Source organism: Erinaceus europaeus, chromosome 7, assembly GCF_950295315.1.
Source record: "Erinaceus europaeus chromosome 7, mEriEur2.1, whole genome shotgun sequence".
Lineage (NCBI taxonomy): Eukaryota > Metazoa > Chordata > Mammalia > Eulipotyphla > Erinaceidae > Erinaceus > Erinaceus europaeus.
In genome coordinates, this window is record NC_080168.1 from 64,942,942 (window position 1) to 64,958,686 (window position 15,745).

Consider the following 15,745-nt stretch of genomic DNA (forward strand, 5'->3'; position numbering starts at 1 on the left):
TATCATGGACTAGGGCCTGTGTTCAAGGGCTCAGTCACCACATGCATGTGCCTATGGGGGAAGTTTCAGGAGAGCAGTGGTTTTGTGTTCTCTCTCTTCCCATCTCTACACCCTCCCTACCTCTCATTCTCTATAAAAATAAAAAAATATATATATATGGCTTTTTCTAGCACTAAGCTTCACCACTAGCCCTCCTGGCAAACAATAAAATTGTGTGCAATATGAATTGATCTGTCAAGTCAGAACTACCTCAAGTGTATGTGGTATCACTGATAAACCTACAACAGTTTTGTTTGGTTTTAAACTCAGTCTAACTTTAGTGTTCCAAATAGTATCATAATCCTTTCCAGGAATATTACTATTTGCAACTAAAATCCTTAGTCTCTTTAGTTTTCATAAAAGTCCTCTTGGGCATAGCCTTGGAATAAACACACACTGCTATTGACATATAGACTATGCCAAACTCCCCTAAAATCATACTTCCTCTAGGAATTACAAAACAAAACACAATAAAAGCAGTATGTTATGACTATCCCAGAGTTTAAAATGTATCCAAATGATAAAGATACTATTGCAAACGAGTTTTTTATGTAACATTAATAAAACTGACTCATAACCCCAATATATTCTATTTGAAAACCACCCATTTTGCTAAAATTTGAAGTTATGTCACTTAGGTGCTTCCCAATTCCGGTTCATTGTTGGCCAGTATAGACAAATATCCAGTGATCAAGCATTATTTCAGCCTTTGTACTAATTCTTCTTGTAAAGCACTTAGAAATATAATGACCTCCTCTTATGTACTTAGAAAGTACCTGGGAGTCTGGCAATAGCGCAGCGGGTTAAGCGCATGTGCCACAAAGCACAAGGACCGGCATAAGGATCCTGGTTCAAGTCCCTGGCTCCCCATCTGCAGGGGAGTCACTTCAAAAGCAGTGAAGCAGGTCTGCAGATGTCTATCTTTCCCTCTTTGTCTTCCCCTCCTGTCTCCCATTTCTCTGTCTTATCTAACAACAACGACAACAATAACTACAACAATTAAAAAACAAGGGCAACAAAAGGGAAAATATAAAAAATTAAATAAATCTTAAAAAAATGAAAAAGAAAGTACCTGTATAGGACTCTAGGCTTGTTCCATAACAGTTCAATACTCTTTTAAACCATCTAGAATATTTAGGAACATTTATGCTTTTTCCTGTTCCTTGACTTATTAATTCAAATATATATATTGAAAAGCAAGTTATTTTTCCTGTGCTATTTTAAAAGTATTTTCTTAGTCCCTGCAACTATCCAAATCTCTTAACTTTCAGTAGAAAAAGAGATGGTGTTTTTACTCAGGTACATGGTGGTTTTTTAACTTAAGCCTATTTGATTTACTATATAGTTTTCCATTATTATATGTATCTCCTCAACCATCAGTACTTTCCTTTGAAAAAATAGCAAAAATAACAATTTGGTTTGTAACTAATAGTGCCTTGAAAACAGCATGGAAAAATCACTTTCTAAGAGATGCGGTGTTTTTCTTCTCCTATGAAAACAGAGAAAACCTCCTTGACATTCTGCTCGCTGCTGATTCATATGCACTGACATGACCTCTCTGTGCTCCTGCCTTGCACTGAAGCTCTGTGTTCACCCTTTAAAGGAGGAGCATGGATGTGAATGCCCCCCAGAAATCTGAATCCCACGTCATCAAGTCACTGCTGAATGAAATACATTGGGCTTATCATATGTCTGAATTTAACCTTACATTCATTATCAGATTTTTTTAAGCAAAAATATTAAATGGATTATCAAGATAGTCATTTTACTAGCATTTCCTTTCCTTCTCTGGAAGTGGTATAACAGAGAACACCTCTCATATGTTATAATCTTTTTCTAATTATTTTCAGTTTGTCTCCCTATATTGATTAGTTCAGTTTATAGTCCATGCATAAAGTTCACAATCCTTAGTTCCATACTAAGAATTCAGACCAGCTTAACCCACCAAAAACTAACATTTTATTGTTGCATCAGTTTTATCAGAATTTAAATTTAACCTAAATATTAAGTTCCTATAAATATTTGAAGAGGTTTTTTTTCGATCTGTATCTCAAGGCTAGTGGTCAAATCACTCCGCACAATGCACAATTTACCACCTGTGAGGACCCAGATTTGAGTTCCCAGTCACCACATGGGAGCACCTTGCCAAGGGAAAACTTCACAAGCTGTGAAACAGTGTTGTGGTATCTCTCCTCTCTCTCTTCCTCACCCTTTATGTGGAATTCAACAGTAAAAACATCTGGAAGTGGTAGAATCATGAATGCCCAATAAAACTCTGGCAGAATACAAACAAAAAGCTATTTTATTTCGATTGAAGTCCCAGTTTCAGGCAACAGAAACTTTCTCTGGTTGTGCAGAAAAGGAGTTGTTTCCTGAGGTTCTCTGGATAGGACAAGCAGGCATTGAAGCTAAGCGTCCAGAAGTAAAAATGGAAACTAGGACTTGCCTAATGAGGAAACCCCTTCACTGCTGCTTCCTCCAACCACTGGACAGTTTGGTTGTTCCCATTGCCCTGCTCACACATACCACTTTGTGTATCACTAACTCCTTCTTGCAAGCTCTGCTGCCCCTCAGAGCTGAGGTCTCTGCCACCATATTCACCCATGAGTAAGTTCCCTCGTAGAGTTTCCCTCTTCAGATGGCTTGTTCCTTGCTCAAGTCACAGGGAGAAAGGCCTGATTGGTAGTGTTTTACTCACATGTCAATTACAGGGCTCCAACAATTTTAGTCAAGTATATATAAGGATCCCAGTTTGAGCCCCCAGCTCCCCACCTGGAGGGGAGTTGTGAAGTGGGTCTGCAGCTATCTGTCTTTCTCTCCCCGTCTTCCCCTCCTCTCTCCATTTCTCTCTGTCCTATCCAACAACAAAGACATCAGTAACAACATCAAGTATGAGTGGAGTAAGTATGAGTAGAGTGGAAGACCCTTACTGTTGGTCTGCTTCTAATTCTGCTTCTAAGACCCCTTCTGTTGCACTGCTTAACACTGTGGTCTATTTACATATCACTGCTTTACCTGAGACCCGCCCTGCCTATAGGGCATTGGTTTAATCCCCACTGATTCTCACTCTTTTTGCTCTGCCCCCTCTCCTAGTCACACACTGTTTTCCACCATTTAATCCCCACTGGTTCCTGCTCTTTTTCCACTCAGCACCCTTATCCTACATACTTCCTTTCTCCACCCTACCACTTTCGCCTCAGGAGATATAAAGGACAGGATTTTCTAATGAAGAGAGATTGATTGATTGCACTGCATTCCCCCCCCCTCCCCGCTCAGCAATAAAGAGTGAACTGCATTCCCAACTCAGCCATGAGTCCCTGGAGGTCTGTCTCCCGCCCATGAAGCTAGCCTGGCATCTGGCGCCCAAACAGGGACTGGCACCTTAGTATGTTCAGTGTCCCACTGGACTGGATATGAGGCAGAGTGAGGCTTCAACTCCATTCTCTGTACCCACTGGCATCCTTTTAAAATTTTTTTTAATATTTATTTTCCCTTTTGTTGCCCTTGTTTAACACTGCTGTAGTTATTGATGTCGTCGTTGTTGGATAGGACAGAGAAATGGAGAGAGGAGTGGAAGACAGAGATGGGGAGAGAAAGACACCTGCAGACCTGCTTCACCGTTTTTGAAGCGACTCCCCTCCAGGTGGGGACCCAGGGGCTCAAACCGGGATCCTTATGCCGGTCCTTGCACTTTGCGCCACGTGCGCTTAACTCGCTGTGCCACCGCCTGACTCCCACTGGCATCCTTTTTAACTGCTTTACAGAGGTCTGTTCTGGGTCTCTGGGCCTACTGTTAGTTCAGCACTATCAAACAATACACTGAAAGACCTGATGTTTCCCTTTCTCCACTGTTAGATTATCCCTGTGGTCATAGTTCAGTGTACTGACATGTCTTCAGGAATGTACAGTCTCTGATTTCCCTCAGAAAACTCTTCAGGACCAGAGAGGTATCTGGTGGAGTAGGGCCATGCTTTGTCAAGCCTGCAGCTGACAGTTGAGCCCCAACACAACGTAGGAGCTCCATAGAACTGAGAGAGCTCTGACCTTGTAGTGTCTACCTCCAGGAAATCAACACACACACACACACACGCACACACACATTTGACTTAGGACTCTCTGGCCAGGAAATCACACACACACACTGGTTCGACTTAGGACTCTCTGGCCAGGAAATCTCTCTCTCTCTCTCTCTCTCTCATACACACACACACACACACACACACACACACACACACACCCCACACCCTACACCGGTTCTTAGGATTCTCTGGCCAGGAAATCACACACACATACACATTCGACTTAGGACTCTCTGGCCACTAAATACTTGGATAAATCCTAACTGTAGTAAGTCACACCTTTCTAAAATATCTAGCTTACCTGTATCGTCGTCTCTGGCGGCTAAGCATTTTGGTCCCCACCCACCCATGCAGGCAGTTCTGGACTTGTTTCCTCCTGTTCTTTCCTTTACTACTTCTGACCTTGGTCCGCCCCTCGGCTTCCTTATTAGATAATCTCACTGGAAGGAGTGCTACCGGTGGTCACTCCTACAGGTGGGAGGCACATGCTGCTGGTCAGAATGCGGACTTTCCCCTCAGGAACAAAGTTATAGGACAGCTAACAGCTGAGCTTGCTTTGGCTAAGAAGTCAGGATTTGACTTTCATTCTCTTAAAACTGCTATGGAGTCAGATTTGACTTTCATTCTCTCAAAACTGCTACGGAGTCAGAAGCAACCAGTTTTGTCTTGGAACTCTTCACTTTGTCTCATTCATAGTCACAGGGTCTCCCAAGCCTTGCCTTCATTGGTGTCTTCATTGCCAGTGACCAGTTAGTCATGTGTCTCTCTCTGCCATTGCTTAGTGTTGCTCCAGGTCCCCCCCATAGACACCCCAGAAAATGATTTGGATTTTTTTAGAGCCCTCAGCCCTTGACCATCAGGTGACTACTCAAAGATCTTCCTGGCTCTCTTGGGGTCATACTGCTATTCACCACTTCTGGGGGCTATTAAGTTCTTTTAAACAACAGGAGTTGCCACCACCTAAGTGGCAGCTAGACCTATTTAAAGGACGCTGACAAAATTGTTCAGATCCTGGGGAAACAATAAAGGTTAAATTTCCAGAAATACCACAAAACTGGCTAAAAATAAGCCCTTTGTTGCCAACACTGCCTTCAAGCCCTGCGAGAAAGCAGTGCTTGCTCAGCAACAGGAGGCTTCTCACCCTCATGAGCTCAGTGGCTGTGACACAGAGCCTCCTTCCTCAACACCTCCCTCCGGATAAAGCCTTCACAGCTGACTGAGGAGAAGAGCCTGGGGATCTGAGCCCACTAGATAGCTGAGTATTACTGAGGGCAGTTATGCCTCATTGTAAGGCTAAAATTCATCAAACATAGGGTGAGTATCAAGAATCAGAAAATGGGACAAGTGGCTTCTACATAATTTAGGAGTTTCTCCCAATTTACTATGGTTATTGTAGAAATATTTTTTTAGCTTTCTAGTCTCTTGACTTATTCTGGAACCAGTCTTTTCAAGTTCAACTAGGTGGGTTTGATTCTTGATAAAACAATTTTCACAACCACCAGGCTCAGCAGATACCTTGTAGAATGGCTGCCCACAATGTCATCTAAGGCTCCCCTCAGCTACACCTGAATTATATGATAATGTTCAGAGGACATGGAATATTTTAGCTAGCTCTGTTCCCATGCACTTACCACTAAAAATAGTAAGAAACAACATGATTTTAAAAGGTGTATATACAGAAGCTTGTTTTTTGCCACCAGATTACTGGGGCTCAGTGCCTACAAGGCTCCACCATTTTCAGCAATCATTTTTTTCTTGTTTAATATTTTTTGGGGGGTGGAGACCAGAGCATTACTCAGCTTTGGCTCATAGTGGTACAGAGGACTGAGCCTGGAACCTCAGAGTCTCAGCCATGAAAGCCTTTTACCGGTATATTATCTCCCTAGTCTCCAATTTTTTCTTTGTCTCAGTTTTTCTGAGAATGGTGAAAGAAGGGAAGAAGGGAGACGGACAGACACACACCTGAAGCATTGCCCCACCTCTGGTGAGGTCTCCCCCTTGTAGGGAAGGCCCTGGGTCTTCATGGGCACTCTACCAGTTTGTGTTAAGTCTCAATGACAAAACTGTCCATGAGTCAACCAACAAGCTTCTCCCCACCCCTTTGTACATGAAGGACACTTCGTACACACCAGCTACCCCACTGGTGTTCATGGAATTGTGGCCACATAAGTGCCAGGGTTAAAAGAGCTTGCTATGCCTTCTAAGTCACCTAGATTAAAACCTAGTTGTCTCTACTTGGTTTTCTCACTCACTGCTTCATCAGTAATTTTATTTCTTCTACCCTCCCTGTTTTCTTGCTATCCAACTGTTATCAGTGGGCTTTTCCAAACATGCCAACAAGGGTGCTATAAACCATTAATCCCACCCCCAATAAAATGGGCAGTTATTTGTTAAAGTGATAGGGAAATGTGCAACTGAAGCTAATAATGACAAATCATGTAGCAAAGTACTATTTAGCAACTTAGGTCAGACATAAGCCTGAAGAAAGGAGAGGTTTCAGTCTTCAACTATATCTGGGTTGTTCCAGAAAACAGACTATTCTTAGGACAGTATTATACAAATAAGTCTCCAAGTTAGATGCATATAATTATTTATTTTACAGATGTTTTCCAATACCAGTGATTTTCAGAGCTGCTTTTTTTTTTTTTTGGAAAGTTAACGGGTTTACAGTACAGTTGTTGCCACATGATTTCTCATCTCACCAACACAGTCTCCAAAATATTCTCACCCCAAAACTAAGTCTATTATATGTACCAGGACAAGAAAGCATCTTCCTCTCCCATCTTCCTTCCCCAGAGTCCTTTGTTTTTGGTGCAATACATCAAACTAGTCCACGTCTTACTTTGTTTCCCCTGTTCAGGTTTCTTAAGTTCTGCCCATGAGTGAGATCATCCCTCCTGACTTATCTCACTTAACACCATTCCTTCAATCTCCATCAAGATGAGATGACAGTAACTTCATCATAGCTGAACAGAATTTTTGACTTGTATTTCCAGTTGAACCCAATATCAGTGTACCTTGGGACTGATTCATGAACCTCACTATTCTAATCACCATGGTTTTTCATACTCATTTTTGCATGTGTGGATTATTACCTTCTACTAGAACATATTAATCATAGTTTCTTTGCCATTTTACAGCAATTTTAGTATCTCCTTTTTATTCCTCTGTGGGGATACGGACCATGTAAAATTAACTTTGTTGCCTACTTCGCTTTTCAGGGTGCTTATTCATTTAAGACTTAGTGTGACTAATATATTCAACACTTTGCTTTTGTTGTCAATATTTTTGCATTCCTGTGGTTCACATTTTCCTTCTCTTATGTATTTTGTGCTGAAAATGAAAATATCTTGTCTGGGGTGGAGCTTAGCCACTCAACCAAATGAACATGCTGTCCTTCTGCTCTTAATTTTAGTGGTTAACTCACTTTCCTAGTTGTATTAACACAAAGATTTTTACATTTGCTCTTTGATTATGTATTTCCACTGTAATAACCCTTGCACTTCTCCACAAACATGTAGCCTGTTCATTCTTATCTTCCAGGTCCTTGCACATGGTAAATTTGTGTTAAGCTAGGGTGTGCTACCACTTAGCCCCATAACTTTTTTTTTTTTTACTATTTATTCACTCACTGAATAGAGACAAAAACAGATTGAAAGGAAAGATAAGAGGGAGACACCTGCAGCATTGCTTCCCCCATGGTTTCACCTCACTCTGTTCCACGTTTTTGTTTTCTTTTTTGTCCCTCCAGGATTATTGCTGGGGCTTGGTGCTGCACTGAACTACGAATCCACTGCTCCTGGAGGCTATTTTTTTCCCTTTTGTTGCCCTTGTTTATCGTTATTGTTATTGCTGTCATTGTTGGATAGGACAGAGAAATTGAGAGAGGAGGGAAAGATGGGGAGAGAAAGACGGACATCTGCAGACCTTCTTCACTTGTGAAGCAACCCCCCTGCAGATGGGGAGCTTGAACTGGGATCTTGTGCTTGGTGCCATGTGCACTTAACTTGCTATGCTACCGCCCGACCCCCTCTATTCCATTTTTCTATCCAGTGAGTCTTTGATCATGGATTTCGTTTAAAATCTATTCTTACATATTAAGTTGAGATTTATATTTCTCCAGAGTTGCCGAAAATTCCTAAATTCTTTCTCTTCTAGATCTGCATCATTGCTTGGTCATCCCAGTATTGAGAATTCCCTAGTTTGACCCATTTGTTCTAATTTCTGTTGCTGGTCTACAGGCAGCACTGAGTTCTGTTTTGTGTGTGAGCTGCAGGTGGAGGTAAGCAGTTTTGAAGAACTGATAGTATTATGGTGCCTGATGGCCCTTTACAGAGCCCTTGTTTGGGGTGGGGGAAAGGAGCTCAGATCTTCTCCTCTTCCCAGATTATTTCTTGAAAATGAGAACTCAGCTGTTAGGTTCAAGTCTCCTTCCCAACTGTAGGGCAGTCTGACTTTGATCACCAGGGTCTCTATGGCCGTGGGACATCTTATAGTTGTTGGTTCCCTTGCCTACCACAAGGGTACAATATTCAGTTCCAAGTCCTCATAGAAGCCTGTGGTTCTTTCTGCAGGGGCTCCACCAAGTGGACTTGAAGCAATTGCAAATACAGTGCCTCTCCCTCCCCTTCTGCTCCTGCTGTCCACACAGTCACTAACCTACAAATAGTGAGTGCTGTTTCTTCCTAGACCAGAACTCCCAGTTCCTCCCTGGTGAAGTTCTTAAACTCCACCCCAGGAGTTCTTTCTAAGGCAGACAGCAGGTGTTGAATAAACTTTTGATTCATAAAAATAAAATGATACCATCGGGAGTTGGGCTGTAGTACAGTGGGTTAAGTGCACGTGGTGCGAAGCGCAAGGGCCGGCGTGAGGATCCTGGTTCGAGCCCCTGGCTCCCGATCTACAGGGGGGTCGCTTCACAAGTGGTGAAACAGGTCTGCAGGAGTCTTTCTCTCCCCCTCCTCTCTCCATTTCTCTCTAACAATGACAACGTCAATAACAACAACAACTACTACAATAATAAAAAACAAGGGCAACAAAAGGGAAAATAAATTTTTTAAGAAAAGGATACCATCAACACTTTCAGACTCTTAACTCCATTTCTCAGATCACATGCTCATCAGTCTCAGAATTTATTCAAACCTAAGGAACCTTATATAGTCAAGCTTTACAAACTTGGATTATTCCATATCTCCTATTGTATTGAAGAATTTATATTTTTGCAGGCTCGGGTCTGCTTGCATAGCTGAAAACCAGTTCTTAAATATAGTACATACATAAATTATCAAAGTATAAGTACCCTTAGAAATGAGATTGTACCACTAAATCAGTGTACTCTTAACGGCCTTCTAAAGATACTGTACTTAATTATTATGTGAAATCTATGATACTTAATGATTCAAAAGGGTTCTGCTCACTTTAGAAATGTCATCTTTTCTTCTACCACAGTTTTCTACCAAAACCAGTTTGGATTTAAAGTATTAGCCTTGGGGTGGGGATTGATAGCAAAACAGTTATGCAAACAAACTCTCACGCCTGAGTCTCTAAAGTCTAGGGTTCAATCTTCCACACCATCATAAGTCAGATGAGCAGTGCTCTGGTAAAATAAATATAAATTTGTCTTTTTCATTATGATCATACATTGCAACCACAAAGGCCAAGTTTAAGTGCTCAATTAATAGTTATTGTTACAGGGCCAGGTGGTGGTGCACCTGGTTGAGCGCACATATAACAATGCGCAGGGACCTGGGTTTGAGCCCCCAGTTCCCACCTACTACAGGGGGGAAGCTTTACGAGTGGCGAAGCAGGGCTGCAGCTGTCTCTGTCTCTCTCCCTATCACCTGCTTCCCTCTTGATTTCTGGCTGTCTCTATCCGATACATAAAGGTTAAAAAAAATAGTTATTGTTACTAAGGAAAGACCTCTTAACTCATTCACTTTGAAGAACCCGTTTCAGTAAGTTTTTGTGAAAGCATATGTTTATTACACAAAGTCAAACAAAAATCTTGTCAGAAGGGAGGTTCTGTAGAAGCCGGAACTCATTATCAATCAGAAGAAGCCAATTAATGCAGTTAATCATTGCATAAGAATGCTCCCAAATGTCATCTCTGATGCTGTATTTTATTTTATTTTTATGGTCTAACAGTAACGGTGTGGTCTACATCACATTTCAAATGGAACTAATCACAGCAAATCATATGTTTGAGTTCTGAAGCTATAAAAATTTTAGATATTCTTGATATACTCATTCAAGTGCTATGACTATTGCTGAAATGAACACTAGTGACTACAGTGGTTAGTAATAGAACATAAGTGATTCTGAACTATTTTACAGATGGGTGAAGTACACTACTGAACAAACATGTTTTCCTAGGGGCCAGGTGGTGGTGCAACTGGTTGAGCACACGTTATGGTGTGTGAGGACCTAGGTTTGAGCCTCTGGTCCCCACCTGCAGGGGGAAAGCTTTGTGAATGGTGAAGCAGGGCTGCAAGCGTATCTCTGTCTCTCTCCCTATCTCCCTTTACCCTCTTGATTTCTGGCTGTCTCTATCCAATAAAGATAAAAATTAAAATTTTCCTAAAAATCCTACATTGACAAAATTTTGCAATTTGAAATATTTAATGTTTATGCCAACACAGTCTTCTACTGCATAGAGATCATTTATCCTGTTTACTAACAAGTGCTTGCAGAGTATTTACATGCTAGATAGCTACTATAAACAAATCTAGATTCATTCTAAAGATCCCTGTGTATGGGATATGTGGAGAAAGGAGTAGTTGCCAAGTTTCTGGATTAGAACTCTGGTGGTTATGGCTGAGGTTGTGTGGAAGTATACCCCTGTCATCCTGCACTCTTACTATCTTGTAAGCCATTATGAAATCATTAATAAAAATGGAGAACATAAATTAGAAACACTGCATTATATAATTTAGTGTATTATGACTGACATGTTATTCAACCTTTGGTTGTTGTGAGTCTGCAAAGAAAGGGATGTCACAAGACAGTGTTGTTACATTTTATGTGCATTTAACATAACAACAATACGTTCATGCCTTCTGTAAGGTTTTTGCTAAAAAAAATAAATAAATAAAATGCAGAAGTATTTAGTTGATTCAGAAAAGAGGATACATGCCTAAGAAGAAAACAGTCATAAAACCACCCTGAATTCATTGCTTCCCCACCACTAAGAGGTAAACTATTTCCGAGGAAGAGATAAATTATATAATTAAATACGTTCATGCCTTCTGTAAGGTTTTGCTAAAAAAATAATAATAACACAATAAACGAATGCATACCAGATGATTTCACTTATAGGTGGGACTGAAGAAACAAGGAGAGAAAGGGGACATCCAGGGTGAAACGGGGACTAGGCATGGTTTGCAGCAGCACAGCTAAGGGCTCTGAAGGGAGTAGGGGAGAGGGTGGATGGTGGAGGAGAACTGAAGTTGACAATGAGAGTGGTATGTCGACATTTATCGTAGGGAGATGAGACACTACTCATTACATCTGTCCTGTAATCATTGTTCCCTAATAAAATGACAAAAAATGTGCTAAATCAGGAAAATGTTTTCATACAGTTATAAAACTATAAGCATGGAGAGACCTATATATCCGTTAAAAGACTTATACATATACTTCACTCACGATGTACAACTGAAGAAAAGTCATCCCCATCTGATAGTTTAATAGGAGTATAGCTTCTCTGTAGCTATTAACCTAAAGAGATCTTTTTTGAATTAACACCAGTTTTAGAAACTTATTTCAAAAACAACACATGTAATGCTATAAAGCAACCAAAACTATCAGTAAAAGCAAATTTTGTACTAAGTGAATTTTAAAACCTGCCTTAGTATTATCAAAAATGAATTACCCATGTAGTATCTGCCAATAGACTTCTTTTTCCTTAAAGTTTTAACAGACATCTGGTGTCTGACATAATTAATCAACATGAACCAGAAAGTCTGACTATCTAGTTTTCCCATATTCCTCTGCTCAGAAGAAGTAGTACTATCTCCCTTTAGAATCACCTAATCTAGAATGTAAGAAAACTAATGAAACACTAAGTTCTGTAGATCAAGTGTGAGAAAGAATTTACTGTCTGCACTGAAATGCCTTCTGCCTATGCCTATCTGAGGAGGGCATAACATTCAGGAGAGTGGACACTAAAAGGAACCTTGAGAATTACCATTTTCTCTTCCCACAGTGACAAATGTTAAGTGGGTCAAAGAATCTGTACAGCATCAATCAGTGTGATTATTCATTTCTTTCTTTAAGAAACATGCAGTTACACTTCAGCTACACTCCTCCCGTGACCCTGATGCCAATAACTGCACATTCAGATTTACCACACAAGAGTCTTGCTCACAGCTCTACCACATCAAGACATAGATGGAAGGCCAAAAATGATGAAAGTCTCTGTATCTGAAAAGATTCTTATTTAAGATCTCAGGTGAGCCTATAGAATTGTGGACTCAGGCAATCAGACATCAATCAGACCTTCACTTTCTTTTCACTTGCCTTATATTTCTTGAAGTCCTACCAAGAAAGGCTCCAACAGAAAGCAAACAGAGATGACTGCTTAAGCAGCACCTCTGCTCCACAGGAAACATTTGCTTTAGGTCAACAGTCTCCAGTTCCTATGTAGATTTCTCCGTGTGTTGATAATGTTTTAGTGCTAAAGCCAAAAGGCAAGTCCATGAACCTAAGTATTAGATAAGATACTGAAACCAAAGTGAGCTGTAAGTAACATATAAGTTCCTTGGTTACAAGCAATAGGAACTATATCAAACTAACTTTAGTAAAGTGGGATTTTGCTGGAACTATGCCAGAAACCTGGAGAATTAATGGAAGAATGTACAGTGTAGGCACAAAAAGTAGCTTTTGGAAATTGAGACACATCAACGTTAGCAGTGGTGGTATTGTGGAAAAACACTTTATCGTTACTAGTAGTAAATAAACTATTTTGTGTTTGTTTCTGCCTTAATATGTATTCAAGGGAGGGAGCACTACAATTCACCCCTTGTATCACTCTAATCTACTTCCCTCTCTCTTACAATTACAGAGCTATCTATATTAAGTAGAGGCACTAAGTACCATCCAGATAGAAATATCTAGAATTGTTTTTCAAGACAAATTTTCATGAGAATGAGTAGGGAGGAAAAAAGGAAGCACCAAGTTAACCAGATATCTATTCCTTGAAAGTCAGCAGTAGTGTCAAATCTCCATCTGTCAAGGCTACATATAGTTGGAAATGTTTAGTCAAAGCATTCTTTACATCAAATTCCGTATGTCTAGATGGAAGAACTTGAGTCCTGTTTCTGAGTGATAATGCTTTCACAGGTTCTACACATGCATCAAGACTCTTCCATACACTCATTACACTGCTTGCACAGGCCTAAGTAATAACAGCAGAGAGGGCTGCCAGTGGAGAAACAAGCAGAAATGCCAAGAGTTGAGTCTTGGTATTAGAAAGGACAGGAGTTGCTATAAGAATTAGACATGGAAACTGTTTACTGAAAGCCCTTTGAGCTTCTTTGTTTGTAGTATGTGCGCTCAACACCTGGCCCTGTATATGTACTTTTTACAGTCACACTTACTTAAGAATATAAGGGGGGGTGGGCGTTAGCGCAGCTGGTTAAGCACACATGGAGCAAAGTGCAAGGACCAGAGTAAGGATTCCGGTTTGAGCCCCCAGCTCCCCACCTGCAAGGGAGTCACTTCACAAGCAGTGAAGCAGGTCTACAGGTGTCTATCTTTCTCTCCTCCTCTGTCTTCCCCTCCTCTCTCCATTTCTATCTGTCCTATCAACAACAACAACTACAACAACAATGAAAAACAACGGCAACAAAAGGAAAAATAAATATAAAAAAAATTTTTTTTCAAATCGCGAGTCTGGCGGTAGGTAGCACAGCAGGTTAAGCGCAAGTGGCACAAAGCACCAACAACCAGCGTAAAGATGCTGGTTTGAGCCCCCAGCTCCCCACCTGCAGGGGAGTCACTTCCCAAGCGGTGAAGCAGGTCTGCAGGTGTCTGTCTTTCTCCGTCTTCCCCTCCTTTCTCCATTTCTCTCTGTCCTATCCAACAACTATGACATCAATAACAATAATACCTACATCAATAAAACAAGGGCAACAAAAGGGAATAAATATTTTTAAAAATCTTTTTAAAAAAATGCATGTTCTCCCAGTGCCTACCCCAGCATTCTAGGCATTCACTATCAATTTGTTATGTAAGTGAGGGTGGAGTTCACAGCAAGGACTGAGCCCAGGGTGACTCCTGTTACTAAAATAGTTGTCCTACTCAGTAAAGTTTGGGTAAAATCTGTATTTACTCTGTTTTATGAAAGACCCCTACACTGCCTCTGTGACTCATAAGTTTTATGCTGGAGAAAAATGTGTTGGTGTAGTCCCTGGCTATCATCTTAAGCTGCTATCAGACATCTGTCTCCACCAGTCATGAGCATTACTTGTCACTGGCAGATGGACATCATTTTCAGCCATGAGGAAATAATAAAAAGCTCTAAGCTGTAGGGTAATTTAGGATCTTTCACAATGTTTTCAATGAAATTAACCTGCTCTTTCATTTTTGAAAGGCCTGCCATTAAGCACACACAGGCTTGCAAGTAGATGGATCTGAATACTTAATACCTTGTGCTGATCTTTTTAAATACCTCTGTCAACCACTCTTGTCTGTCTCCAGACCCATATCTAGTTGTGTCACATTTCTTTGCCAGTAGCCCCTCTGGATACTCCTAGTATGTCTACAAAGGACTGACTGTACTTGCACCAAGTGCATGCACCTCATGAGCTCAGACTACTAGCTTCGTTCTCAATCCATAATATGAAAAATTTTTAGATTAATTGGAAGAATAGTCTTGAATACCTTTCATGTCATATATAAGAGGAGAAGGCAAATCCCATGCTGGAAGCAGAGGGAAGGAGGATCTGGATTAGAGTATCTGCTTACAGAGCTCAGAATTCACGCTGCTCCTCCCCACAACCTGCATCTCCTTCTTCAGTGTTTTGATGTTGACTGAGATGTAGTTACTGTGGCCAGCTATCCAGCACTAGAAGAGGTATTACAGAATAAAGCATAAGTTGGTTAAACATGACAAATAGGGGGCTGGGTGGCACAAGGATTCGGGTTCGAGCCCCCAGCTCCCCACCTGCAGGGGAGTCGCTTCACAAGCGGTGAAGCAGGTCTGCAGGGGTCTGTCTTTCTCTCCCCCTTTCTGTCTTTCCCTCCTCTCTACATTTCTCTCTGTCCCGTGTTCAGCAACAACAACAACAACAACAAAAAAGAAATGGAAAAAAAAGCCTCCAGGAGCAGTGGATTGGTAGTGCTGGCACCAAGCCCCAATAATAATCCTGGAGGCAAAAACAAAACAAAACAAAATGAAAACAGGCCAGATGCAGCTTAATGACTTGTTTTAAATAGTTTTATTAAAACATGGCTCTATCCACTTGTCTGCATAGTTCCTATGAACAAAACAAAGCTGAATGTCAGTGGTCATATGGCCCACAGAGCTTGAAATGTTTAATATCTGGTCCTCTATAAAAAAACATTTTCCAACTTCTGCTGTATAACCCACGAATCCAACTCAGAGCTGTGAATTAGTTATTAGACCA

The 15,745-nt window shown here is 40.9% G+C and overlaps 1 protein-coding gene and 1 long non-coding RNA gene across 10 annotated transcripts in view; one reads left to right on the top strand and one right to left on the bottom strand.

Annotated features, from left to right (window-relative positions):
- The window catches only part of CCDC91 (coiled-coil domain containing 91), a 539,136-nt gene that overhangs the window by 505,832 nt on the left and 17,559 nt on the right, over nt 1–15,745 (top strand). Inside the window, exon 13 of one of the 9 annotated variants that reach the window (XM_060194580.1) lies at nt 8,693–8,791. The exons of the other annotated variants lie outside the window; for them this stretch is intronic. Coding sequence (XP_060050563.1) covers nt 8,693–8,776 — 84 coding nt within the window. The 3' untranslated portion in view covers nt 8,777–8,791. Of the gene's footprint in view, nt 1–8,692; nt 8,792–15,745 lie in introns of those variants that run through there. 9 annotated transcript variants of the gene reach the window in all.
- The window catches only part of LOC132539431 (uncharacterized), a 118,384-nt gene that overhangs the window by 37,193 nt on the left and 65,446 nt on the right, over nt 1–15,745 (bottom strand). The gene's annotated exons all lie outside the window — the stretch shown is intronic.